Source organism: Anomalospiza imberbis, chromosome 15, assembly GCF_031753505.1.
Source record: "Anomalospiza imberbis isolate Cuckoo-Finch-1a 21T00152 chromosome 15, ASM3175350v1, whole genome shotgun sequence".
Lineage (NCBI taxonomy): Eukaryota > Metazoa > Chordata > Aves > Passeriformes > Viduidae > Anomalospiza > Anomalospiza imberbis.
The window spans coordinates 3,417,024-3,444,370 of record NC_089695.1 but is presented as its reverse complement, the minus strand read 5'-3'; the positions used below and the strand labels follow the sequence as shown (position 1 = coordinate 3,444,370).

Below are 27,347 nucleotides of genomic sequence, written 5' to 3'. Positions count from 1 at the left end.
ACCATGGTTATCCAGCACATCCATTAAGGGCAGATCCAGCCTGTGCACAGGAACTGCAAAATGGCTCCACCAGGGTTTCACTTGCACTTTCTGGGCAACTTGCTGTGTTTTCAAAGCAAGTCAGCTTCAACATTTCAGGTTGCTCAGAGGCATTCGTGCTTAGGGAGGCCAGATCTGGCCATGTCACAGTCAGATGTTCCTGTGGAAGCATTTGCAGCCCGAATATGTTCAGCAGAGCTGGGCAGCAGCCCCGTGTTTTTCATGTGGGTGTTTGCAGCAGAAGCATCAGAGCTGGGGCTTCTGTCCCAGGCTGGGGGGCAGAGAACAGCTGAGTGAATTCTTCTGCTGTAACAAAAACTTCTGATGCAGATCAGACACAGCCTTTCTGCTGACTCTGAACCCTGGGGGCTGAGCTCAGCTGGAGATGTCTACATTTGGGTGAGCTGACTCTCAGTCAAAGTGCTTTTCCATGTATTCAAGCAAGTTCTGATATACCCAAGGTCTGAGCAGCATCTCCTGTGCCGTGTTAAAGATAATGATAACTCAACACATCCTAATAGAGCAGTGAAATCCCACTTTTCCTTCAGTGATTCCATCCTGGCCTGTAAGTTGTCAGAAAAAAAAAGCAATTATATTTTCTGCCATTTCTACACCCTGCTGACTGCAGCCTGGGAGCCTGAGCAGACAGCACAGATGTGATGGACCCATCAAAAATGTAGGTGTGCCCCAGACTATTTTTCCTTCAGTGAAAGATGCTGGAGAAAGGAAAGAGTGGTCATGCTACCTGCAAAAGGGACACCCTTTCCAGAGAACAGAATGAGTGAGAGACTCCTCCAACATGGAAGAATGATGAATTGTTCATCCTACCTTGGTTTTCTACAGCTAACCGGCAGTTTTCAGAAGGTCAGTGTTCATTTGTTTGCCTTGGAAAGATTTACTTGGCCCACACTTCTTTTATAGGAACATTTGCTGCAGTTTTGAAAGGAAAAGTGGAAATTTTGGGCTAAACCTGCCTGCTGAGGTGAGCTTATGGGTGAAGTATTCACTAGGAAAAGGGCTGATGTTCACATCCTAGTCTGAGAGCAGTGGTTTTCCTACAGCATTGTCCTGTCTGTTCCCCTGTAGTGGCTTCCTCTCTCCACTTTGCCTCTCAAATGTCTTGATTTGGTCCTGGTGACGTATTAAAGTCCCTTCATGTTAGATCTCACGTTCTCAGGCTGTTCCCTGCAGGTTCTCTGGGCAGACAGCTTTATGCCCAAGTGGAGCTGCTGACTTTAGTGGAATTGTCACGTTTCGTGCCCTAACACCCTCTAATTTCAGGCAGGGAAGTTTCAGCCCTGTTGGCTGTCAGCAAATCTTGGCTGAGTCTGTGTTTTCAAGCCAAATAAGTGCATCTCAGTCTGATTTGGGTGAGGGAAGCTGCTCTTCCTTTCCTTTCCTTCACTGAGATGAAAATAGAAAGTCCTCCCTGGTGTGACAGTTACCCAGCTGTTCCCCTCACAGATGGATGACTCGCCTCAGGTCCAAAGTGGACACTGGTTGATCCCGTGTTTCTGCTGAAATCAGTCAGAGCAATTAGTCCTATCTGGACTCTCCAACAGCCTTTTCTGGACTCAAACATCTTCAGCAGTCAAGTCCCTGCTGCCTGTCCTTGGGTGCCTTGTACCAGTGCTCCTGGCTTGGAGGCCAGCTGGCATTGCAAGGCTGACATGGTGACACTCAGGAGCATCCAAGAGTCTTGAAGCAGGTGTTTCTCTGGAGGATGTAGGGGCCATCGTGATGTGTGCACAGAGCTGTGCTGGCAAGCAGAAATCATGCTTAACTGAGGGGCAGGGAGAGCTCTTTGGAGAGCAGGGCTGAGTCTCTGCTGGGCAAAACAAGGACCATTCCTCTCTGCCAAGGGAGCCTGGTGACCCTCCTCACAGAGACTGAAGTTATTCCTTTTTACCTGGAGGTGGTCCAGGGTGGAAATGCAGAACTTTGGAGACATCTGTAGATGTATGTAATGACATCCACAATGCTTGCTGTTCTCTTTCTCAAAGGAGGATCCCCTCCTTCATCCTCCAGCTTCCAGAGTGGCTTTCTCACTCACACTAATGCCAGCAGGTTGTTCCTGTGCTTCCCTGTGGATGAAGAAGTGCTGTGTGGAGAGAATGGGAGATTTCACACTCTCACTGATGAGTGAGGAGTTTTCTGCTGTTGCAGGTTGCTGGATGTCAGCTTTGGACACCATCAGCTGGCTCCAAACCAGCTTTCTCTAATGTCAGCACCCACAAAAGTCTGTTTGCTGTCATCCTCCTCTCCTGACAGGTTTGGGAGTTGCTCAGGAAGACCTTCCTCCCTGCTCTCTGGGTCACACTGGGCTCCCAAGGAGCTCAGAGCCAGTGCCCAGCCATCTCTGCACATTCTGGACTCACAGAGCTGCTGGTCCCCACTTCCTGTGGGCTGGAGCCATCTGTCTGCACACATTGCCTACCAGCTTCTGTGGTCAGAGGATCCCCGTCAAAGTCTGATGTGTTACTGGTCCTCATCTCCAAGGTTTATGGATGTGTTGGAGTGTGAACGGAGTTTGCCTCCCTTCCAAAACTCCCTTTCATTCTGCAGTACTGATCTCCATCCCTCTGGATGTTTCTCCCAGGGGACAAGCAGGATGGGCTCGCCTGCTGCCTCCTGAGATCTTGCAGCGAGGCGGTGCATGGGTTTAGTGTAGACAGACAGCATGGCAGGAATTTCCTTTTCTGGGGTCTGAGTCAGCTGCAAGCCCTGTTTTATTATTTTGGGTACTGGGAGAATGTGGGGAAGGAGGATCAAGCAAAGGGAGGGAAAGAGGGGAAGAAACTGTTTCCATTTATGGGTTATGAGAAGCAGTTGCAACTCTTGTGGATTTTTATGGAAGGTAACCCTGGCTGTGGGGAAAGCTGGGTTTTAATGAATTCAATTACGATGCTGCACAGAACTGAGTGGAAAGGCCCCATAAACAGCACGGTTGTATATAAAAAAACCCCAACCATATAGATAATCAAACGATAAACTCTCCTTCCAGAGAAGGTGAGCACCAGAGCAGACAGGCACAGGTGAGGATGGAGCCAACTCTGACCTGAGCCTACAAACCCTGAAAACTCCTGTCTTGAGTTGGACTCAACCCAGCATGGACTGATTACAAGCTGTTTGTTCTGCACAAGGGCAAGGCTGGAGCCACTGGGACTTAACTATTACCCAGAACAGGCATCCTGCTCTCAAGCTCTTCTCTGAGCTCTGGGAGCTGCCTGAACGTGGGCTGCCAGGGCACAAAAGGCCTCTGCCCCTTTTCTCCACTTTTTCTCCCATGCCAGGAAAGAGCTGGCTAGGATCCTTTGGTGTTCCTGTGATCCTTTTACAGCTGCAGGCTTGAGATCTGTGCCGTGGGCTCCTGCAGCAAACAACCTCCTTGGCCAGACCCACTGAGTGGGGAGCATTGTGTTGGAGTGGCAGGAACAACATCCCTTGAGAGCTGCCCTTCTCCTCCTTCCCCCAGGATGCAATAAAATTTGCCCTCCTCTGCTATTCCCTCTCTGGACGCTCCTGGTTCTCTCTGAGCCACAGGAGGATTCCTGTGGATTGCAGTGGGTTTCTGCAGGAGCAATCCACAGGGAGCCCTGCAAGGTCTCCAAGGGGGTCAGGGTTTGCTTCTGCAGGAGGGAGGATCAGACCCCACTGACTGCAGCAGGATCGTTGTCCTCCCACAGTCAAGCTGAGAGGCCCTGGGATTTGAGAGGAGCCTATTCCAGGAAGATTCCAGACCTGACATGCTGGAACATGGAACAAGAACATTTAGGTCCATGTTCATCCACATCCTGGACCTTCTGCCTCAAGATCACACTTCTCCTGGGAGACCCATCAGCTCATTGTCCCTGTGCTTTGGCCCATTTTTTGTGGAGGCTTAAGTGACTCCTACCATGTCACCAAGATGTAAAGTGAGGGTGCAGTCACAGAACCACGGAACCACACATTAGGGAAGGTTGGAAGGGTCCACAGGGGCTCCCCTGGTGCCACCTCCGTGCTCCAGCAGCGCCATCCCAGAGCTCAGGGCACAGCAGGGTGTGCTCACAGCCCTGCAATGTCCCCAGGCAGGGACACCCCACAGCCTCTGCTCCATCTGCCCAGGGCTGGCACTGCCCAGGGCAGGAGTTCTGCCTCCTGGGCAGGGGCAGCTCCTGGGCTCAGGCCCTGCCCGGGGCTCTGGGGCCGTCGCTGGGCCTGGAGCAGAGCCTGGGCCTGCTCTGCCCTCTGCACACGGGGACACAGGGACACGGGGACACACAGGGACAGACAGGAGACACAGGGACACACAGGGACAGACAGGGGACACGGGGACAGACAGGGGACACACAGGGACACACAGGGACAGACAGGGACAGACAGGGGACATAGGAACAGACAGGGACACAGGGACACACAGGGACAGACAGGGGACACAGGGACACACAGGGACACACAGGGACACACAGGGGGACACAGGGACAGACAGGGGACACAGGGACACAGGGACACACAGGGACACAGGGACACAGGGACACACAGGGGACACAGGGACAGACAGGTGACACAGGGACACACAGGGACAGACAGGGGACACAGGGACACACAGGGGACACAGGGACACACAGGGACACACAGGGGACACAGGGGACACAGGGAGATACAGGGACAGACAGGGGACACAGGGACACAGGGACAGACAGGGGACAGAGGGACAGACAGGGGGACACAGGGACAGACAGAGGGACATAGGGACAGATGGGGATGCAGGGACAGACAGGGGGACACAGGGACACCCAGGGCTGAGGCCCCTCTCGCTGGGGCTCCTCTCCAGGCTGAGCAGCCCCAGCTCCCTCAGCCTTTCCTGGGCACCGAGATGCTCCAGGCCCTTGCTCAGCTCTGCAGCCTCCACTGGACCTGCTCCAGGAGCCCCAGGTTCCTCCTGTCCTGAGAAGCCCAGAGCTGGATGCAGTCCAGGCTTTCACCCCTTTTCACAGGCTTGAGATCACGATTCTGTTTCCCCTGTGAAGGGAGCAGTAAGGTTTGCACACCCAGGGCTGGAGGGGAAGGCTCAGTGCACCAAGTGCTGCCCAGCCAAGGTGTCAGTATGAGGAAAGGAACACATAAAAAATACTAAACATATTATTTTATTTTTCCCAGTTTTAATAACTGCAAAAGAGTGCAAACAGGAAAGCTGCTAAGATTTTTAAGACTCAGCTTTATTGTTTCCCGTAAGCAAAAAGCTGCTGCTGCTTCCCCAAGATGAAGCTTAGCAGGAGTCATTTGGATCTCAATGTGTCCTAATTGCTCTGGGGACTCTAATAAAAATTCAGAATAAGGAGCTGTAGGATTTGGTTTCAAGAAAAAGTATGTTCCATGCACAGTGATTTCTGATTACCCAAAGGCTCTTTTTTTAGCATGTAGCTGGTTTATTTTAGTCTGTGGGATATGTTTTATCCACAGCCTCTTTTCCATATTGGAAGTGAAGGATGTAGGACCTGCAGTTTGCAGCAGAGATGGATGGAAACCACTGGGACAGCATATTGCCCATGAGCAATGACCACCAGTGCTCCAGGAGCTCTGTGAAGTGTAACTCTGGCATCAGTGTGTGGCTGAGGGCTCAGCCCAGCCCTGCCCCTTACAGCATGCAGGAATGCTGCAGGTGACTTAGAACTTGGTGTCATCAGGGAGGGACTCCTGTACAGAGCAGGGGGTGATGTACAGAGCAGTTTGGTGCTGCATAAATCTTTGGTGTGCCCACATCTTCAGTACACTATGCAATGCTGCTTTCCCTGTGTTCAGGCTGTAACAGAGTGATAGAAGTAAAAGAATTAGAGAAAATCCAGAAAAAGGTAGGCAAAATACTCAAAGGGGTGGAGAAGCTGTCTTCTGAGAACAGGCTAAGAAGGCAGGGTCTACAATCTGGAGAGGAGAGGCTGAGAATGATAATGAAGTCTTCAAAATCATATAAAAAACAAGCCCGTGGGGGGAAAATGAAGATTTTCACAATGAGAATGGTAGAAGGTCTTTATTTTCAGCCATGTTGAAAGGGCAGAGGTCAAAGCAGAGACATAAGAAGGAAGAAATGTGCTTCAAAAAGAAGAACCATGGCTGTGATCTCTCCATGTCTCTACAGGATTGTCTCCTCAAAGAGCCCTGACCGTGCCCATGTGCAGGGTAATGTGTGACACCTGCCTTTTATAAAATCACTGGTAAGTCAGGTCATAAAAGCACATCCATCCCTGTCCTGCAGCCACGCTGTGGATGGGATCTACAGCCTGGACATCAAATGGCTGCTGGGCACATTCCATTCCTGCTCACAGGGGACAGGAGCTCGGAGCACATGGTCCGTCACAGCAAAGGATGTCACTATAGGCATTTTAGCCCAAGAAGTTCAACATCACTTCCAACCCAAACCATTCCATGATTCTGTCTTCACTAAGCCAGAGGGAACAGGATGCAGAGCAGCAAGGAGAAGGAAGGCTGCTTCAGGAAGCAGCCCAGCTCAGCATGAACTTGAGGAAAAGCTCATGCTTGACTAAGCAGCAGGATTCTTCTCCAAGCCTTCCTGTGTCCCAGCAGCCAAGTGGTTACACAAAACTGAAGCGGGAGCCTTTCCAGTTCCTAATGCAGGAAAGAAAATTAAAAATAAATCATTTCCCACCAGCCATTCAGCTTCGACAAAAGCTGGGACACTTCCAGAGCCAGTCCCTGAAAGAGCTGCTGTGTGGTTTCCAACCCCTCACAAAATCAGGGCAAACTTTGCTGCATCTCTGCCCAGCCTCTTCGGGACCAGTGCTTCCCTGCAGTGGATGCCAGCCCAGCTTAGCTGGCCCTGCTGCAAATCCAGCATCATCCCAAAGCAGATGCTGGGGTATATCTGCTCTCCTTCCCTCCCAGCCAGCCCTGCCCTGTCTCCTCCTGGTCCAGGGGCTGTGCAGGAGCTGGGGCAGAGTGGGGCTGGAGCAGGGAGTGAGTGGCTGTCCTGAATTGGTATCCTGTGGCACTGGAAACTCACTCAGTGATAAGCTGGTGCTGTGGAATTCTGATAAATGAAGGTAATAGATATTGGCTTGTTGAGCGTGGCCTGCAAACCAGGGCAGCATGAGATGGGATCCTCAGTCCCTTCAGGGCCACAGGGATGGGATCCTAAGTCCCTTCAGCATCTGTCTCATCTCTCCCACCAAGCCCCAGTTCTGGGAGGGAGATGGAAAGGCCATGATTAGCCATGGACCAGGGATGCCTTGGCTTCCCTTAGCCTCTCCTACAGCATTAATGTCTTATTTCTAGCAAGAATCCATGTTCTTCTACTTATGTGGCCTTACTTATGTGGCTCTGCTCCAAATCATGGAGCTCCTGCTTAACAACTGTCTACAGCTCAGCAGGGCCACATTATCTGTTCATTATCTGTGACCAGTCCTGGCTGGCTTATGTGCCCTTTCCCTGACAGACCCTGTTTTGAGTGCTAACCCCAGTTACATTTGTGGGAGGCTGGGAACACTGGACATGCAAGGGGTGCCCACCCTATTCCCAGGACCTATTGAAGGAGCAGTCACTTGAGACGGTGCCTGAGCCTGCAGAAAGGGCAAGACTTGTGAAAATCCACAGATGGGAACCCACATCCCACTTTTCAGCCCTTACCTGCTTCAGAGAGCACTTTGCAAAGCAAACACAGAATGAAATGAGGAGGGACTCAGGGAATGTCAGCCTGCAGCCTGAGGCAGCCAGGCTGTACAGCTTTGGGACAGTCAGAGGAGCCCAGAGGGACCTCTGAACACCCCCCAATCCCTTGCCCCAGTGCTGCAGTGTGTCCTGTCCCCACAGCCTGGTTGAAGCTGTGGCAGCTTCAGAGGCTGAACTGCACTTTGGTACTTTGCAGAGCAAACAGAGCAGTGTTGAGAGTCTGGGTTTGGGCTTTGTCCAGAGCTGGTGACCTTTCAGCTGTCTGCTGGAGGCAGATGTGGACAGTTGCAACCAGCTGTTCCACCGTTGTTTTGTCTTCCAGGTTTTCCAAGCTGTGGAAAAGCTTGTCTGCTCCTCCCTTTGCTCTGTCTTCCAGCCTGTCTGCTCCTCCCTTTGCTCTTCCACCTTCCCCACACGGGTGGGGAGGCAGCAGGTGAGCTGTAGGGTGGGAGAGACCCTCTGCAGCTGACACGGGATGAGCTGGGAGTGTGGCAGGAGTTGGCTGCATGACTCCAGTCCAAGGCATCACCATGAAGAGCTGCGCTCAGAGCAACAGACTGTCACAATCCAATCTGGCAGTTCCTCTGGAGATTCTGGGAAGCCTCGGCCACTCCTAACCTTTGTGTGCTTCAAGTGACTGCCACTGCAATCAAAAATCAAGTAGTTGGTGACTTATTGGGAGTTTATCATGGGTTGCTACGCCCTCAGCTTGTCTGCAGACTTTGGGTGCACACAGCAGCCCCCAAGCAGGTGTGTGCAATGGAGCAGGGATCCAATGGGAGACACACAAGTCTCAAGGGTCAGGAGGCTGCAAGAGGCTGGATTTCTCCTCCTGGCTGTCACACTGAAGCTGATGGTCTTCCCAGCTCAGCAACAGTCTGTGCACACATCCTGCCAGGGTTTCCCTGGTGCCTCTTCTCCAGCAGGAGCACAGGCCAAGGAGGAAAGGAGGAACATGACTAAGGCTTTAACTATTGATTCCTCAGCACTCCTTCCAGACCACAAACATTCCAGTGAGACTTCACAGAGGGTGAAACAGTAGTATAATGCTTAACAACTGTAGTAGTTTATATGTAATAAAACATTGTGGGTTTTTTTTTTTCCTTTTAATATAAATAATGTAAGTTACTTAAAGTTAGGAGGGATGGCTGGGACACCACAATTATTAAGGTTTGCCAACATTTCTTACTCAGGCTCATCTTCTAACTGCTTTTAGTTTCCTGTTTTCTGGTTGCATACAACTGTGCCAAGCTTGAACTATTGGACTGGAATTCAGCTTGGGTGGTTCCTACTGGAGTTTTTGGATGGATGGCAGGGAAGTGGAGAATTTCAGCTCAAAGCCCTTTGTCTGTTTTAAAAACATTTCACTCAAACCCCCCACATTATTCATCTTATATTAAGAAAAAGGCCAGCAAAATTTTGCTGGAAAGATTCCTCCAAAGATTTGAGCAGTGGCTTGGCGTTGCATGTCTTGTATGTCTGTATTATACCTTCAGTCTGAGAAAGTAAAAATTTGGCCCATGTTAGATTTTCAGTATTTTTTGAGATCACAATGTGCTTATGATAAGGAGAGTGTTGGTATTTTTGCAAGTAAGTTCCTGGAAGATGCTGAGTTGGCTTGGCCTTGCTGTCAATGCATGGGAACACCAAGGGCCTGGGACTGATTTTCTCTCCTGGATTTGGTGGAAAAGAGATTTACAGCTTTTCCCTCTTAATTTGAGATGGCAGATGAACAGGCTGAGGAGACTTGGCACACATGTGTGAACCTGAGGACTGTCCCAGGGGCTTGTTTTGCCCTCCCTTGGGAGGGCTCAGCTCCTGCAGGTGGGATTCTGGGCTACAGAAGGCTGATGTGCTGGTGATCCAGGAAGTCTAGGCCAACCTTTCTCTTGTCAGGCTAGTGGAGAATGAAGCTGAAGGCCTGCAAGGGCAAGCTCAAGAGAGGGTATAAGCAGATCCCTCTGCAGGGACTCAACACAGACATCTGCTGCCAAGCTGCTCCATGGGCTCTTTGTAACCACTGGAAAGCAGTGGCACATCTGGGCCCTGATCCACCCACCACCTCTAGCAGCACACAGGAGTGCTGGCCTGTCTTTCTGTCCCCACCAACTCCATGCAAGTCTGGCCCATGAGCTCAGGCTGCTGCCTGAAGGGGACACACCATCTGTGGTGACCTGACATGCTCCCCCAGCCTTGGGTCACCTCAGGGGGACACCTCACTGTCCATCCCTGTTGCAAAACAGTCTGAAAGAGAAATGTTGCTACTTCAATCACTTTGGTAGCTTGGATTTGCTTGCATTTAGCTCAAAGACCTTTACCATGGCTCTTGTTTGGTGGGGCTAAGGAGGGGCTGTTGGGGGGATCAGTCCAAAACTCAGGTATCTCACTCTGTGGATCTGATGGGTGAAATTGCACATTCTCTGGGCTCACATTGACAAATTTCTCCTCAAACCTGCAACCACAGTGTCCCTTTGCTCCACTTTAGCTGATGGCGGGGGTGGGGGGGCGGGGGGGTTGTAATGAAAGACATCAGAAGCCCTGTGTAAGGAATACTCTTGCACTGCCATATCTGAAAACCCCAGAGAACCAGAGCATGCTGAGGAAAAAGCACTTGCAGTGCTCTGCCAAGGAGCCATAGGATGGGTCTGGGAAACAGCCTGATGAGGAGCAGAAGCGGCAGGGAACCAGCAGGGCTGTCCTCTCTGGCCTGGGTCTCACTTTCTCCGATCCCTTGTTGCAGGCAGGGGCCGTGCAGGGATCGGGAGCGCCCGGCTGCGTTAGGTGCGGCGACGCCGCGCATGCTGTGACAGCGAGGGATGCACACGGATGCACGTGGAGAAGAGGTAAAACTGCCAGCACTGCCTCCAGGAGGGACCTGCCCCATCTCAAAACTGTGGCATGGGCAGCCCTCAAGGAGTGCTTCACCCCAAAGCCATGCCATGCAGGGCTCTGAACTCCCCAGCCCGTCACACCTCCCAGCTGTGGGGGCAGGACACGGAGAGCGGGCTAGATCTGAGATCCAGGATTGCCTGGGCTGCGGGATGGGAGCAAAGTCAGGCAGGACTTGGGGTTCCCCTTGGCATCTGGCCTGCTCAGCAGCAGCTCAGCATGTACCTATGTGGATCTGCCCTTACCCAGGCCACAGAGGGGTGTTTGGGTCCAAATCCCTCCTCTCCCTTACTCCGGTGCAGAGGAAGGAGCAGCAGGGAGGGGCTGCTGACATCTCCACAGAGTGAGAGGTGCTCTGTTAGAGCAGAGGCAGCTGCAGTTCTGCACCCCCTGTTAACAAGAGCTGACCTGGCCAAGCAATTAGGGATTTTACTGCTAATGAAAGCTTCAGCTCAGCAAGTGAGAGCACCCAGAGTGTGTGGCTGAACCAGGACACCCTCCTGGCTGCTCAAAGGTGATGGCTTACTGAGGCAGGGAATTTGAGTTATCTGCTTCAGATGTGAATTAGGAACTGAGTTAGGGGGAAAACCCCAGAGTCCTGTCTGCCTGCTGGCACTGATTAGCCAGGATTCCTGTGCAGGTGAATCACAGCCACATCACCAAATGGTTTGGGTTGGAAGGGACCTCGGAGATTATCCTCCCACCCCCTGCCATGGGCAGGGACACCTTCCACGATCCCAGGTTGCTCCAGGTCCCATCCAACCTGGTCTTGGACACTTCCAGGGATCCAGGGGCAGCCACAGCTTCTCTGGGCACCCTGTGCCAGGGCCTTACCACCCTCACAGGGAAAAATTTCTTCCTAATCTCTAATGCAGCCCTGCCTTCTGTCAGTGTGAAGCCTTCTGTCCTTGTCCTGTCACTTCATGCCCTTATCAAAGTCCCTCTCCAGCTCTCTTGTAGTCCCTTTAGGTTCTGGAATAGGCTCTAAGGTCTCTCTGGAGTTTTCTCTCCTCCAGGCTGAACAGACCTATGAAGACAGATAGTATTTTTAAAATATCTATGAAGACACATATTGCTTAAAACCAAAATCAGCTGTTACATGGCTCAGCCTGGGTGCCATGCAGAATACTCCTGTTTCCAGAAGAGATAATTTCTGGTGGCACTTGACTGCAGCTGTGGGAAGGTTATGATGGAGCAAAGCTTGCACAGCACTGTGGGGCTCAGGATGGTGCTTCTAAGACCTTGCAGACTTTGCCTCAATGGGTCTATTTGCCTATAAAGTACATTTTTGTCAAAAAACTACATCTATCAGTGCAAAACAGTGTCCTTCCCTTGCCCTACAGAGAGAGCATCCCAGGGAATATTCAATCAGGACACTTTTGCCAGAGTTTTAGCTGGCAGCTTGTGACACCCTTCAGCAGTACTTGTGTGTTGGGAAAAGAGAAGTGGTGCTCTGGCAGGCAAGATGCTCTGCAGAAATGCTAACTCAGCAGGGAGAATCACACAGGTTGGCACAGCACAGCTGCTTAAAACAGTTAGAAAAGAATAAATCACACTTATTGCCTGTTTCACCTATTTCTCCTCTTTCTGGAGGGCAGGGAATACCATCCCAGCAGCGAGTCTGGGAAATGCAGCCACGCCACGTTGCTGTCCCCAGCCCTGGGCACTATCGGCCTGCATGGGACATGTCCCCTGTTCGGGGGCCCTCTGGGGTTATGGGAGCAGCAGGAAAGGTGGGTGCTGGCCCCAGTGGCTCAGCACCACAACAACAGCTTTTCCTCTCCCATCTCACTGCCCTGAGTAAGGAGCACTGGGCCTTCAAAAGCCCCAAACACCAGAATAGTCCTTCCCTGCTTTTACACTGAGGATGTGAGGTGGGGTGGGGGCTTCAACCTGCCTTTCCATCCCTTCCCGATGCCCACGCTGTGCTTTCTTTTCCCTTGCAGGTAGTAGCGAGGCTGAGCTGAGCGCGGGGAGGGATCCCGTAAGCGCTGGGACAAGGAGCGGAACATGAGCGAGACCAGCCCCTTGCCGTGGTCTGCCGCAGATGAGTGCGAGCCGCATTCCCCGGGCTCGCAGCCGTCCGCGCTGGCCGGCAGCGATGGGGACGAGCAGCCGAGCCAGCCTGCGGAGCCTGCCAGCGGGAGAGCCAGCCCCCGGCACGATGCTCAGCCCTCCCGAGCGGAGGGGGAGCAGCGGGACGAACATCTGGAAGCGGTGACAGAGCCAGGCGAGAGGCTCAGTGAGCAGGGACAAGGGACGGGCGCTGCCAGCGAGAGCGGCCGTGCGGACGGGGCAGTGCTGGCCAACGGGGTGGACGCTGCGCTGGCCGCGGGGCGGGAGCGGCCGCAGGACGGGGACACACCCGGGCGGAGCAGCCCCGAGCTGGGGGACAGGGGCTCCCCCGGCCTGGAGACAGCGAGCGGGGCCCTCAGCAAGGAGCGGTGGCACAGCGTCCTGGGATCCTCAGAAGCTCTGAGTGCTGACGAGGCAGAGGAGCAGTTCGGGTGAGTGCGGAGCCGCCGGAAGGTCGGCTCAGTCCTGGTTTGTGTGTGTGTTGTTTTCGAGGCTCCTTGGTTCGAGTTACTCTGCTCCGTGTGTAACTCATCAGTTTAAGGAGCTGCAGCTGCTCTCATGGCTGACTGTGGCTTTCCACTCCTGTTTCTCTTCGGGCTTCTCGCACATTTTTTCCCTGTGTGTAACTTTTTACTCTTTTTTTCTCTCTGGACTTCTCACACAGTTTTTTCCTGTTACAAATGCAGAAAGCTGTGATTAGAACCAGTGTCTGCTCACAGAGCTACTAAAGTGAAGGGGAAGCTTTTGGGATCTGGAGAGGAGCTGGCTGTGCTCACTTTGGGGGTGTCCCACTTGCAAGTTGGACATTCAACTGCAGCACTTATGGCCGAGTTACCTGGGGTAACTTAGGGCAAGTACAACAGCCTGGGGATGCTGGAGAGCCAGGCTTGTCTGGGAGGCTGGTGTGCCCTGGAAGTCCCTGGCAGCATGGCTAGCTCTGGCAGTCCCTGGGCTAGCAGGTGGCAGCTGTGTATCTGAAAGTGGGCAGGGCCCTGAGCTCTGCTCTCCACTGCACCTGTGGCAGGTGTTACCAGCACCTGGGTGACAGGAACAGCAATGTGAGACAAAAGGTACAAGTGTCATCCAATTCTCAAGTGCCTATGACAAACCTGAACATGTGCAATGTCCCTCAGTCCCTGAGTCCTCTCTTCTGGCAGCCTGGCTCACAGGATAACTCTCCAGACTGGGGGACACTCACACTGGTGTGCTGTCCACAGCTGATTTTATGCTTCTGCAGGTTTCTAGACCTCCATGGGATTCTGCAGGCTGGGGGCTTAGGGGGAATGACAGGTCACTGGGATGAGGAGAGGTTCCTCCTGTGCCATTCCTGCAGGAGGGATATGGATGCTTCCCTTTGCCACCAGAAATCAGCCAGGGCTCTGTGTTGTAGCCACCCAGGGTTGATGCCTGCTGTGAATTTTACAGCCCTGCCTGTGCACCTACCTTGAGGTGCAAACAGGAGGGGCCAAAAAAGAGCAGCAGGGATCTTTCCAGAGGAGTGTGGCCTTCTGAAGAGGAGCTGTGAAGGGACAGGGTGGCCAAGGTGACCTGGGGATCACCTCCAAGCTCTAGCCCCGTGCAGGCTCCGTGCTGAGCTGTGCGTTCCGAGCGCTGTCTGGAGCGTGGACAGCAGAGCTGGGGAGCCACGTAGGGCGTGGGCTGACAGCAGGCATCCCTCCTGCTTTGTTTCTCTGCTGTTGAACAGGCTTCTCTATAAAAGGCTGGTAGTTTGTTTCACTCAAGAGCCCCAGCCAGAAGCAGCAGCACTGCTTCAAAAAGCACAGCTGAAGGTGTTGCAGAGGACGTGTCCAGGGCAGGCTGCTGCTGTATGGAGAGCTCAGGGAGCCTGTCCCCAGGCGGGTCCCAGGAACCCCGTGAGCTATGCAGTCAGGTCTTGGATAACTGCAAGTCTCTCAGGTTTCAGGGGAATCATATTTGCTTGGTAGGTGGCTCCCTGGCAGAGGCTGCGAGTTCAAGAGGAAACTAAGGGTGGTCAGAGAATGCTGCTGCAATCACTGGAAGTGCAATTATTTTAAGGTACCAGGGCATGAATTGGTAGAAGTGGCAGGCTGAGGATTTGGAGATGATGCAACCTGACTGGAGTCTGCATGCAGAGTCCATGATCTCTTGCTCTAAACATATTCACTTGGATAGCAAATGAGTCTTCTGGGAGGCTGAATGCACGAGGGACAAGTCACACGCTATATTCAAAGCAGAGGCAGCTGGAAAACTTCTGGGATGCAGCTGACGTCTGGGAAACCACTTAGGGCCTGCAGATTGGGTTAGCTGACTGCACTGGAGCTCATCAGTGCTTTGGCCACCTATCTTTAGGGTAAATGGCAGGAACGTGTGGCTGGGCCAAGCACAGCGTGGAGCTGCTCTGCCCTGACCACGCGGACTGTCCACTCTCTTGGGTCAGTGTGGGTCAGGAAGAACTGACAGATGAACCAAGGCACCAGGAAGTTGCTGTCATCCTGCATCACCTCTGAGTTCCCCCATTTTTTTCTTTACTCCTCTTTGGGGAATTGCTGTAATGACCCATTCTGGGTATAGGAGAACCTGGTCCGATGTTTTACTAATGAGCAGTCAACTATTTGTTCCTGATGAGAAATCATTTGTCATCATCTGCACGTTGCTGCTTGTATGATGCATTTTATCCCTGAATTTTAAAGTACTTTACAAGGTGTTGAGTCTTGCTCTTCCCACTGGAATGGAGAATTAAAGGGGGAAGTCATCCAAGGTCATCACTCCACGGTAGAGCTGGAGAAGAACCCATGATTGTCCTCCTGAAGGTAGGTTAGTTCCTGCATCTATGCAGGAAATGGTTGGTTAAAAAAAAATCAGGGAAATAGAGCCAAAGATTGAGTGTTTGTGTTGCAGTTTGCATTACCTGAATCCCTTTTCCCCCTTTCTGGTTTATCCCATTTATCCTATTGTCAAAGCCCCATTTTCATTTCATTGTGGCTGTGTTGTCTAGAGGTCTTTGACCTTCTCAGAAACCCCCAACATTGGTCTGCTGATCTCAGGGAGGTCACAGCTCTGAAGTCCAAATGCAGGATCCACCAGGGAATGATGCTCTCAACTTTCAGCCCCATGAACTCATGAAAAAACCCAAAATTTTTAACAGAGAAATCCCCACCTTTTGCTTGTAGACACACTCGGCACCTGCAGTTTTGGGACTGCAGCTTTTGCCCACACATTTCCTCCCATGGCAACATATAGTTGTCAAGAAATTCACATTCCATCAAATAAAGTTTCAGACAAACTTTGCAGAAAGACTGCAGTGCAGAGGCAAGAAAGTCCTGGTTTCCATCATGTCCTTCTCTGGCAGGATCCACACTCCACCAGCACAGCAAACTTGTGATGGCAAATTGAACATGAGTCAGCAGTGCCCTGCAAGCTGGGAAGGACAGCCATGTCCTGGGGGGCATCAGGCCCAGCATTGCCAGCTGGGCTGGGAAGGGCATTGTCCCACTCTGCTCTGGGCTGGGGTGGCCTCACCTCGAGCCCTGGGGCAGTTCTGGGCACCACAAGATGAGAAAGATCTAAAGCTGTTAGGGAGTGTCCAAAAGAGGGACATGGGGGTGGTGTAGGGCCATCAGGGGACAAGTATAGGGCTGGAATATACAAGGTCTGTGGTGTGAGCAGTTAATAGAAATGATTCGGTAGAGTGTGTTGAAAGATCAGGGCTGTCTTCCTTGGGATTATGGTAATCTGGGACCTGCTAAGTGATAACCAGGAGGTTATTCTGGCATTGGATCCAGTAGCAGGTGTCATATGCAAAAGTCTCCAGTTCAGAGGTCTGGCTTTTTTCTGGAACATGACCAAATTAAGGGCTGGCTGGGCCTCTGGGATTGCTCATCACAAAACTGTTTTTTTCAGCTCTGGAATCTTGTCACAAAATTGGGAATCAGGCAGGTTATGCCACAGAAAGATCCCAAGGGCCATTATCACAGCAGCCATTCCTGCCTCTTCTCTTGCATCCCAGCTCCAAATGGAACATGGCAAGAATTGCCTTGACAATATTTTCTACATTTCTCCTTTTGGTCCAGGTTTGCTTCTGGAGATGTCAAGCTGAGCTGCAGTGATGATGACAGGGAGCATTTCCAATTCAAAGACATCAGGGATGGCTTCAGCTCGACCTTCGAGAAGATCGTTGAGTCTGACCTTATGAAGGGGACCTACTACAGCAGCCTGGACTCTTTGGACGTGCTCTCCCTCACAGACGAGACAGACAGCTGTGTCAGTTTTGAGGCACCCCTCACCCCACTGATCCAGCAAAGGGCCAAGGAGAGCCCCGAGCTCCTGGAGCAGAAGCTGGCAGCCCAGCAGAGAGAAGCCCTTCACCACATGGCTGCTGATAAGCAAGAGCAGGCGGCAGCCAAGCCAGCAGAGGGGGATTTTGGGAGCCCTCTCAGACACTCAATTACTAGCAGCAGGTCAGAGAATGTGCTCAGCCGGCTGTCCTTGAAGAGTATCCCAAACGGGTTCCACGTGGAAGGCTCAGAGGAAGATGCCACCAAGATCATTAACTCCATCAGGTAAGGCAGGGAGTTTCTTGGACAGTGGCTGCTTTTCTTATGGGATCCCAGTCCAGGAGCAAGGCTCAGTGGGCATGATTGAGTTGGAACTGCTCTTTCACCCCTTGTCCTTCCTCTTATGTGCTGTTGTGGCAGAAAGGCCAAACACCAGCAGGAAAACTTTCACCTGCGCAGCCCTTGGCAGGTTGGGGATGGTCAGGTGCCCTTTCAAATGCCTCTGAAGTGCAGGGAAACCTCAAGGTTTCTCTTAGGACAGGGTACCCCTACAGAAGCCTCCCCAGAGGTTCTTCTGCAGGCAACGAGGAGATCAGCAGACACTTCATCCTCTGGACCAGCTCAGACCCAAACCATGACCCCTGGAAGGCAGCAGCTCATCCGTAGGGCACTTCCCTGCATGAGGAAGCCAGGTGATGAGCAACCAGGTCAGGGGACAGCTGGAGTGAGGTCGTATATCCAGCTATCAGGCCAGCAGTGAGTCACACTGCTCAAAAATGCATGAACTGGTGCTGTAAGTGGCTTGGGCAGGCAGATAAAGGGCGGTATGCCCACCTACATGGTGCCAGCAGGACTGCTCAGAGCACTGTCTGTGGGCACAGCTGGCTACGAGGCCAGCAGGCAACTACAGGGGAGCAACTCACCAGTAAAAGCTGGTCTGGTGCCAGTGCCATTGACATGATTTGTACAAGTGCAGCTTCTCATCCTCAGCAAATAACCTGCACTGAAAAGCATAGCATCTGTCCCTAAGATTTCCATGATGTCCATGGCTTGGAAAGAGCTGGGGATCCCCAGCGGGGAGAGAGGAAGCTTAAAAGGTGTTGAGGCTGCTTACTTTGATACATCCTCATTTCTCAGGGGGAAGCCGCCCTCTCTCTGACCTTTTCTACCAATTTGGAATTACACTGCACTATTTCATTTAAGCTGAAATGAAGGAGGGCTTGTCCAATGTCCAGTTCACAGCCATATTGCTGGTTTTTCATGCTTTTTTTGTGAGAGCAAGAAGAAATCAAAACATGGCATTTTCTGTGGGTTTCATGGAGTCACACTGTGGCTCCTTGAACGTTTCTTGTCTCTGCACAGTGACGCCAGCCTGAAGGACACCCTGTCAGACTCGGACTCGGACATGGGCAGCACGGAGCAGCTGGACCAGGGCAGCACGGACACACTGGCCAACGGCTGCAGGGCGGACAGCGAGGCTGCCAAGAGGTTGGCCAAGCGCCTCTACAACCTCGAGGGCTTCAAGCGCTGCGACGTGGCCCGACAGCTCGGGAAGAAGTACGTGGGATCAGTCCTGTGTGCGGGGGACAGAGACATGGGGCTGGGGAGCACTGGTCATGCTGGGAGGGCAGGAAAAGGCAGGAAGGGCCAAGCCTGTGTGCTGGATGGAGTTGGGCCTGCTGGAGATCTTTCCAGTTGAAGCCGGGAGCCCAATGTCCTTAAAATAGGAATGCTACAAGCTGCCGGTAGTATTGGGCAGTGAATGTCACAAGCTGCTGCCCACCAGAACCAAGAGCTTCCTGCCTTTGGGAAGAGGCCAGCAAGACTAAAGCAGTCCCCAGGCTGAAGGGTTTGGGTGCCAGACCTGCCTCTGCATTGGGCTCCCTGCCACTCCCCAGGTTTTTCATGTCTGCACCCCAAAATGTCCTTGCTGCAGAGCCTCCCAACCCAGGCTGTACGAGGGTAGGAAGGGTTGGCTGGAGAGCCAGGGACACACAGGGAGGTCCAGGCTCTTCAGCTGGTAGATTTGCCTGGGTAAGGCAGAAGGGAAATCAAAAAATATTCAAAAGTGGGAGAGTTACAGAGATTTCTAAGAGACAGAGTAACAGTAACAAGTGTAGCAGTAACAGATTATTTTAGGATGCCAGTGGGTGTGAAGGCACCAATCCCCATCATCCTTTGCCTGGATCAGATATAACCTCTGTTGCTGGGATTTTTTTTTTCTTTTTTTTTTTTGTCCTTGGAATGTCTCCCCCCTTGCCCAGATCAGCAGAACACACCTGCCCTCAGCAAATACCAACCACACTTTCAGTACCCAGGCTTGACTGTGACTCCCAGCTTAGTGCTGGGACAGAAGGAGCCCAGGAATTGTCTCCTAGAGAGGCTCTTTGCATCACCTGAAACATCCTTATTGTCCTCCCTTGCTGAGGTTCTTGTAGCAGGTGCATTGCTGGTTGCTCTTGCCTCAGGTGTGTAACATCCTTCTCCTTTCTTTCAAATTTGTCATGACAGCTCACTGAGGGGTGAACTTTCAAGCACTGGGTTTCTGAGTCTGTCCCTTTGCTATTTCCTGCAGTCCTCACTCACACCTGCAACCCTCACGCCTCGGGAGGCTGTTTGGTGACCCACATCTGGGAATTCACACTGCCTTTGAAACAAAGGTTTTGTTTGATCAGCTGGGTTTTGATATCTGAACCATTTCCTGACATGAGACCTAAATAGAGCTGCAGACTCTTGGATCACACAGGTGGATTGGCAGAGCAGGAAAGGAAATAGGGTGAAGATAGGTATTTATAGGTATTAATACAGGTATTAAGTCAGTCTTGCTCACTTAAGACAATGTAAGACCAACCTATAGTGCTGGGAACAGACTAAGTTTAAATGATGCTTTCAGACCAGCTCTGTGTAGGAGGGCTGTACAAAAAGTGAAATCTCATTTTATCACTTCTTTTTTCTTTGTGATAATTGGCAATTTTCTAAAAAAAAAAAAAAAAAAAAAAAGAAAAAGTAAACCAAAGCCAAAACTATTTATCATTGTCAAGCAGGCAGAAAAGGCTTGAAAAACAAAGAAATGCAGGTTGGATATCTCCCCACAGTTTGTTCCCATCTGCCTCAGTTCTTAAATTAACCTAAACCCCTGAAATTACCATTGGCAGATGTTTGGGTAACTGAACTTTCCATGGAAGACTCATGTTCCAGCATTGGTCTGTGGCCCTCTCAGCTCCACCAGTGCCCACAGTCACATCTTGTGCAGGGTGGAGGTTGAACTGTCCCAGGCTGTGAAGGTGGCAGTGCCAGGCACTTCCTTGTGGGGTTTCCCAGAATTGTGCTCACCAAATCCCTGTGGCAGCAGCCCAGGACAGCTCCAGCGCTGCAGTGCCCAGGGATGTGGGGTCTGTCAGGGTCCCAGCCCCAGGCAGCATGAGGGCACAAGGACTGTTTGAACCCCCAGAGAGGAGCTTTTACTCACACAAGTTCTTAATGGAGCTGAAGTGACCCAGGTGATGCAAAAAGGAGCCCTGCTCTGCAGGGCAGTGGGATTCAGGCTGTGAAACATCACAGATCTTTCCATGTCCAGACACATGGGAATGGACGGGGAGAAAAGGCCAGGGCTCCTGGGTCCCCCTGGGGTGGCTTGTGACCCAGCAGGTTGGTCAGAACTCTTGGTGCCTGGACCCTCCCAAAGCAGGCAGAGGGACAGAGCATCAAACTGGGGTGTAAGGTGAGAGGAGGTCTGCAGAGGCTGAAAGGGCAGCAGCCAGAGGATGCCAAGTATGTCCCCACAGGAAATGCCTTGCAGGGCCACCAGCCAGAGCATGGCAGGAATGTCCCCATGGGAAATGCCTTGCTCTCCTTATAGGAATGTCTCTGTCGTCATGGTGGAAGTGTCACCCATTCCTGCAGGAAGGGCTGGCACTGGCACAGAAACAGAGGAGGATAATTCCTGAGTGAGGAAACCAGAACAAACACAAAAGTCCATCTTAGGGTGGGACAGGGTCTTGCCCTGGCCCCTGTTGTTATCCCATGACCTGGGGCATGGTAACTAGCTCTGGGGCTCAGGGAGGAGAGTCCCATCTATGTCACTGGGTCCCTGGAAATGTAGGAATTTGCTGTTTGCAGGGGTCTGTCTGCCTTCTGATGTCTTGTGACACTGCCCAGTTCCCTTGGCAGAGCCAGCAGCCCCTGCCTGGAGCTCATGGAGCTCTCCTGCTCTGGTCTCCAGCAGCACCCATCTGCCACAGGAGCAAGGGGCTCTGCTGAGAGGGGAGATGGGAGCCTCTGTGGGTGACAGCAGGGACATTGCAGTGGGAGGAGGGGACACGCCCAGCACTGGAACCTGGTGTTGGAGGAGCACAGGATATCTCTATGGCTCCTCCTGGCTGGTTTGGGAGGAGGCTCTGCCTGGCCAGCAGCCCAGCACAGGGGTGCAGCAGGTCTCTCATTCTCAGGTGTCTGGGGCTGGCTGTGGGTGCATCAGGGAGGTCTTCCAGGCCAGGAGCAATTCTCCCTGTGTCTGAGATCATGTCTGCAGTGTCTTGCTGGGATTGGGTTGGCCCAGAGGCAGCATTCTACTGTTCTTCTTGTGGACACTGTCTTCTTCCCTGACGAAGGGGCTGACCACTCCCTCTTTAATTACAGTAACGAATTTAGCAAGTTGGTAGCAGAGGAGTATCTCAGCTTCTTTGACTTCACTGGCCTGACCCTTGACAAAGCACTCAGGTGAGCTCTGGGATGGAGAGAGTGGGGGGATTTGGGGGTTTCCTCCACGCTTCCCAGCACTGTGTGAGCCATCCATGTGAGAGGAGCAGGGGCTGGGGGGAGATCCAGGCTGTCACTCAAGCTGTGGTGTCACATTTGGTGCAAGGTGCTGTCTCCAAAAGTGGGCTTCAACAGGAGGGCCCACGGCCTGCTTCCCCAGGGTGGAGAGCAGCTCTCCCAGGAATCCCATCCCATACAGAATCAGAGCAAGTGGGAGCAATTTTTTTTCCTTGGGATGGGCAACCCATCCTGGTGCCATCACGCCCGAGGTGGATCAGATCCCAGCTGGCAGCACATTCCCCTGCACAGCTCCAGGGATCCCTTTGCACCTCCTCTGCAGGCTGTGGGGCTGGGGGGAGGATAAATGACCCCTTTCCATCTCACACCTAAGGCAGGACAGTGCCCACCAGGACATCTCTAAGCCTCCCTTTCTCTGTGCAGGACGTTCTTGAAAGCGTTCCCGCTGATGGGAGAGACGCAGGAGCGAGAGCGGGTGCTGATCCACTTCTCCCGGCGCTACTGCCAGTGCAACCCCGAGGAGAGCACCTCTGAAGGTACTGCTTCCTCTCCTCTGCCTCCTGGCCACACCACAGGGCACCTGGGCACAGAGCTGCAGGGCAACCACCACCTACAACTGGCCGCAGCTTCTCCCGTCCCCAGGGATGCTGCCCTGGTCATTGTCCCTGCCCTGGGAGGGGCTGGGGATGCTGGCTGCTAACAGACCCCCCCAAAAAGAGCCAGACCAGTCTCCATGTGCCAGCTCACAGCACTGAGATGCAAACACATTCTGGCACATGGGCTGGTCCTTGAAGGACCTCACAAAAGGGCTAGAGAGCACCAGGGAGGAGGCAGGGACTGGAATATTACTTTCACAAGCAGCTGCTTTGGGTTTCGAAGTGGGAAGTTTGGTCTTTGAAAGGAAAACTGCTTTGAAGCCAATTTTATGGTGGTTGTTTCAGGAAAAGGTGAAGTCTGAGGGAAAAGAGGATGTCTTTGGGGCTTTTTGTGTTGTTTGTTTTGGTTTTTTTGTTAAATCATACACAACTGAAGGGAGCAGATATTCTTTAAGGTTCCCAGACACAGCAACTGGCCTTGGTTTAGCAATGGCTGGGCTGCCAAGACAGCAAACACCAGAACTGCATGAGAAGGGGAGTAACCAGCCACAGCTGTGTGCCTGTTGTGTGTTTCAGATGGGATTCACACACTCACCTGTGCCCTGATGCTGCTGAACACAGACCTCCATGGCCATGTAAGTAGCCCCTGGAGGAGCATCCATCCTTTATTCCTTCCCAGGGCAGGGCTCTGTTCCCTGGTGCTGAGTGTGTTGCTGGACAGTTGAGATGGGTTGCCAGAGAGTTCTCTGACCTGCTGCAGGTGGAGTTTTGTGTACCTGGGGACAGTCCACACCTGAGTGTCACTGCACACTCACGCCAAAGGCACGTGTCCTGCTGACATCAGTGATCCTGCCCCGGGCTAGGCAGTGCTGCTTCCTCTCCTGCTGCCCAGCTCAGCCCTGTCCCAGGAGCTCTCAGTGAGGCCTTCTCTGCCAGTCCCTGTGGGCTGCTCCTTCTTGTGGTGCAGATACCTCTCCCCAAAAACTGCTGCAAGGGGGCCAGTGGGTTTACACAGGTCTAGATTGGATCTTTCCGTCCCAAAACATGAAGTGAGTTCCAGCTGTTCCTTTTCCCCAGGATGTAACAGGTAGCCACTGGAGAGTTTCATAGAAAAAAAAGAAAGAGCAGAGTGAGCAGAGCTCAGTGCCCAAAAAAGTGGTTGGAAAATGACAGAAGCTGTGAGAAGATCTCTCAACACTTTTTGGAGGCTCCCAGGAACCTGTCTCTGCATATAGTGGGATAGTGGTGGGATCAGTCTCATAGAGCATTCATCCTCCAGCCAAAATGGTTGGAGCCAAGGAATTATTTCCATCAAATCATTTCCTGCAGCAGCAAAAGCAACATTGTGGCAAAAGGCAAACTATGTGACTGCAATCCAAAATAATCTTATTTTGTCTATTTTTTTAAGTAAAAAAAAAAAAAACAAAATATGCCTCTGGGAAGATAGACATAATTAAAGAGACAAAAAAACAACCTAAACCTCAAAAACCTTACCATTTCTATTCTTCATTGACAAGCTGGCTCAGAGGCCTGGTAAGAATAAATGTTCTCATGATATCTAGGCACAGAAAAAATAGCTTTCTTTTGACCAGGTGTGCAAATGCCTGAGCTTTTCTTTGAAAAATCTTCTCTTTATTTTTCTGCATGTATAACATTAATTTCTTCTTCTCCTTTTCCTCCTTTTTTTTTTTTTTTAATTTTTTAAAAATTTCCTTCTGCTCCTGGAACCTCTCTTTCTGCTCTTTAACCCTTTACCAGGTGGTAAGTGCAGTCCTTCTAGTGTTTTGCTTTAAAGCACTGGCATTTGACTTGTTTTGATTGTGTTAAAAACAGTAAGGAATTTTGTTTGTCCGGAATCCTAAGTGATTGTGCAGTGTTCTTCCCTACTTAGCAAGCCATTAGCCGCTGATATCATCACATGAAATGCTCCTGGTGTAAAGAAACCCCCATGAACTGTGGTGTACCCGGGAATGTGTGACTTGATCTCCCACCCCTCCTTGTTAGAGACGCTGCCATGATATTCCATGTCACTTTCGATTTTATTTTCTTTTGTAATGTTGTGTGTGTGTTGCAGTGTTTTACTGTGCATTGCTGGAGTGGGAAATGCCCTTGGTGAGGAGAGGGGGGGGGTGGATGTGTGTCCGTAAAGGGGCAGCTCCTCACAGCAGTGTCCTGGCATGGTCTGGTTCACCATTCCAGCAAAGAACCTGTGCTGGTTCACCATTCCAGCACAGAGCTTTAGAGCAGGAGATTTGCACCTGGCCTTAGCACTGTTGATTTTCTACTCCAGTGCATTCAGACCCCGTTTCCAAACCACCCAGAAAACTTCAAAATGATACATTCCCTATTCATGGAAGCACCTGGAGTTGGTGTTAAAAGCCGGTCACCAACAACATTCCAAGACTGATGCCTTGAAGTGGCTACCTTGAACAGAGGCTAGACAAACTTAAGAGAATAAAAGCAGGTATTTGTTGAAGGCCTTCAATAGGTACACCTTGGGCAGTCAAGAGCCTTAGAGGGGCTACACCCAGGATGGACAATGGTCAGAGTTTTTCAGAGAATTTAAGTTTGGTTCATTTACGTATCAGGGGTTAATCCTCCAATTACAGCTTCAGGTAATGAAGTCATTTACTCCAAGTTATCCCCCCCATTTCAGTGTTGTTTACATCTCTTGGGCCTGAGACAATCAGGTGTCCTTGAGTTCCAGGCCTAGAGAGGAATTGGTTTATCTCAATAAAATGGGAGAACAGCAGCTGACGCGCCATGGAGTTTTGGAGTTGTACACTAAAGCAGTGCAGGATCTGAAAATAGAAAAGCTAAATCCTAAGGCATCAAGACTATACATGCTGGAAAATCCAAGTTGTTGCAAATTTCTGACTTGCTCTGCTGGTGCTGTTTGAGCTCCAGGAGATCTTTTGGCAAAGAAAGCACTGCCCTGCTCCATCTGTGCCCCAGCAAGACAAAGCTTAGGGATGTGTCCTTTCCCACTGTAACTGTTGGCCCTCCTGGCCATGGAGGACGGTGACAGATCAACACCATTGCATCACCAGCACTCATGGGTGCATTTTGGTCCTTTAGGAAATGCCACCTTCTGGAGTAATAATGGGATTTGTTCAAAAAGCAGAGCACCAAACAAAGCCTGAGATGGGATCCTGGGCAGGTCCTAACTCCATTTGTCCATCGCTATTCACCTTACAAACCCTGTGGTGGTGTCCTTAAGCCGAGCTCAGGGCTCAGAGTCAGCAGCAGTGCTGGTTTTGCAGCACTGGGAGGGCTGGGGAGCTCTGAGGTGCCAGCAGCCCCTGGCATCACTTGCACACTGACACCAGGCTGCCCACAGCAGGTTTGTGTGGCCCGGGACTCACTGGTACCCAGAATTTGTAGGTTAGTTCCTAGCAGGGGCGTGATTTTGTTCCTGCAGCCTAGAACACATCCAGGACCAAATCAATTAGTCAGCAATTAGATGCTTTTCCACAGTGTGGCTGCTGCCCCAGGTGAGCTCAGAGGTCTCTTGCACCAGTGAAAGAGACAGATCACACAACAAAAAGGAAAGCATCCCTTGGGATGAACATGAGCCCCAGACACACACACGAGGAACCCCAAAAGGGCTTGTGAGCTGGGTGATTTGTGTTATCTCACTGCATCCACTCACTTCCAAAAATGCCTTGGCCTCTGCATCCAGTGCTGAATCCCTCTTTGGGCACGGAGACCAGGGCTGTGCATTCTGCTTCCCTGCCTCAGGGCAGGGCTGGGGATAGGCACCTTCTCCCTGCAAAGCAATTCTGTGCCGCAAAGTCTCAGGCAACACCTGCCCCACCTCCCAGCTCCCTTCCTTCTGCAGGCTCCTTGCCCTCCTCCCTTTCTCCACCCACGCTCTGTTGTGCTGCTGGATTTTTCCTTTATCTTTTGTGTCCGAAATTCGCTGCTGGCCAGCAAGAACACAATCTCCTCTCTGCTGAAATCCCGGCATGTCTGCTCATTTCGTGAGCCCTTCTGCAGCCCGTGTAGCCACTGAACCCTGGCTGGCAGCTCTGGCTAATGGAGCTCCCCGGGAGAAAGCCACAAGGGTTGAGCTGTGTTGTGCCACACCACGTCCCCAGGCACTGCAGATTTGTAACAGTGCTTTACTCCTCTTTTTCTTGATCTCTCAAGGGAGCCAGCTCATCTGGAGCTGGCACCAGCAGGAGGCATAATTAGGAGTATCAGACAGAGCTGCTCAAAGGCAGTGCCTGGCTCGCTGTGCAGCCCGAGAGTGTTTGCACACACGGAAGGCAGGGGGTGCAGGCGGGCATGGTGATCTAATCCCAAGGCCTCACTTCTTCCTCATGCTTTCATCTGGGGAGAAGCCCCCAGGTCACCTGCAGTGCACATTTGTGGGCAGAGGTTTCTAGTGTTATCTCTTTCAGGAGGTTATTTCCTTGCACAGAGGACACATCTCACCCTGCAGGGCATCTCCTGTATCATCTGCTGCAGCTTCATCCCCTGCCAGACACACTCAAGCCCTTCCTCTTCCTCACTGAGCCCTGAGCAGGGCTCTGACTGCTGTTCTGGTCCATCCTCCCACATCCTCCTGATGGTCACCCTGCCCATACCATGATGTGAGCCCAACAGTGTCAGGATGTGTTGGGACCCTCAGGACCACCAGGGGCAGCTCATGCTGTCCTCACTGCCCCCTCTAAGTGATGCCACCAGGGCCTGCCCCACACACTGAGGGTGTGAAGGATATAACATGGCACTGGAGATCCCCACCTTTCCTTTGTGACATCAAACTCCTTTTCCTGAACCCTGTAATTGCCACTGGCTGCTCCAGACCTCTGCTCCATCCCTTTGGAGAGGTAGGATTGCAGGGGAGGCTTGGGAAGAGGCTGCCTGCCTTGACCCTTGCAGGCTGAGGAAGTGAAGGATAAAGGGTTTGGGAAGGCAGATGCCACAGATGATGAAGCCATGATATCAGGGATGCCAGGTGGCCTGGAAGCATCAGCACCAAATATTGTTGGCATTACCTGGTGCTGAGTGTGTTCCAGGCTGTGAGATTCTCCCAGTGTACATGTGT

At 51.9% G+C, this 27,347-nt stretch overlaps 1 protein-coding gene across 1 annotated transcript in view; it reads left to right on the top strand.

Annotated features, from left to right (window-relative positions):
- Positions 1 to 27,347, top strand: part of PSD2 (pleckstrin and Sec7 domain containing 2) — a 54,104-nt gene that overhangs the window by 7,955 nt on the left and 18,802 nt on the right. The window contains exons 2-8 of the mRNA XM_068205560.1: positions 10,442 to 10,544; positions 12,537 to 13,097; positions 16,719 to 17,207; positions 18,285 to 18,479; positions 21,561 to 21,641; positions 22,122 to 22,234; positions 22,871 to 22,929. Of these exons, the coding sequence (XP_068061661.1) occupies positions 12,601 to 13,097; positions 16,719 to 17,207; positions 18,285 to 18,479; positions 21,561 to 21,641; positions 22,122 to 22,234; positions 22,871 to 22,929 (1,434 nt within the window). The 5' untranslated portion in view covers positions 10,442 to 10,544; positions 12,537 to 12,600. The remainder of the gene's footprint in view (positions 1 to 10,441; positions 10,545 to 12,536; positions 13,098 to 16,718; positions 17,208 to 18,284; positions 18,480 to 21,560; positions 21,642 to 22,121; positions 22,235 to 22,870; positions 22,930 to 27,347) is intronic.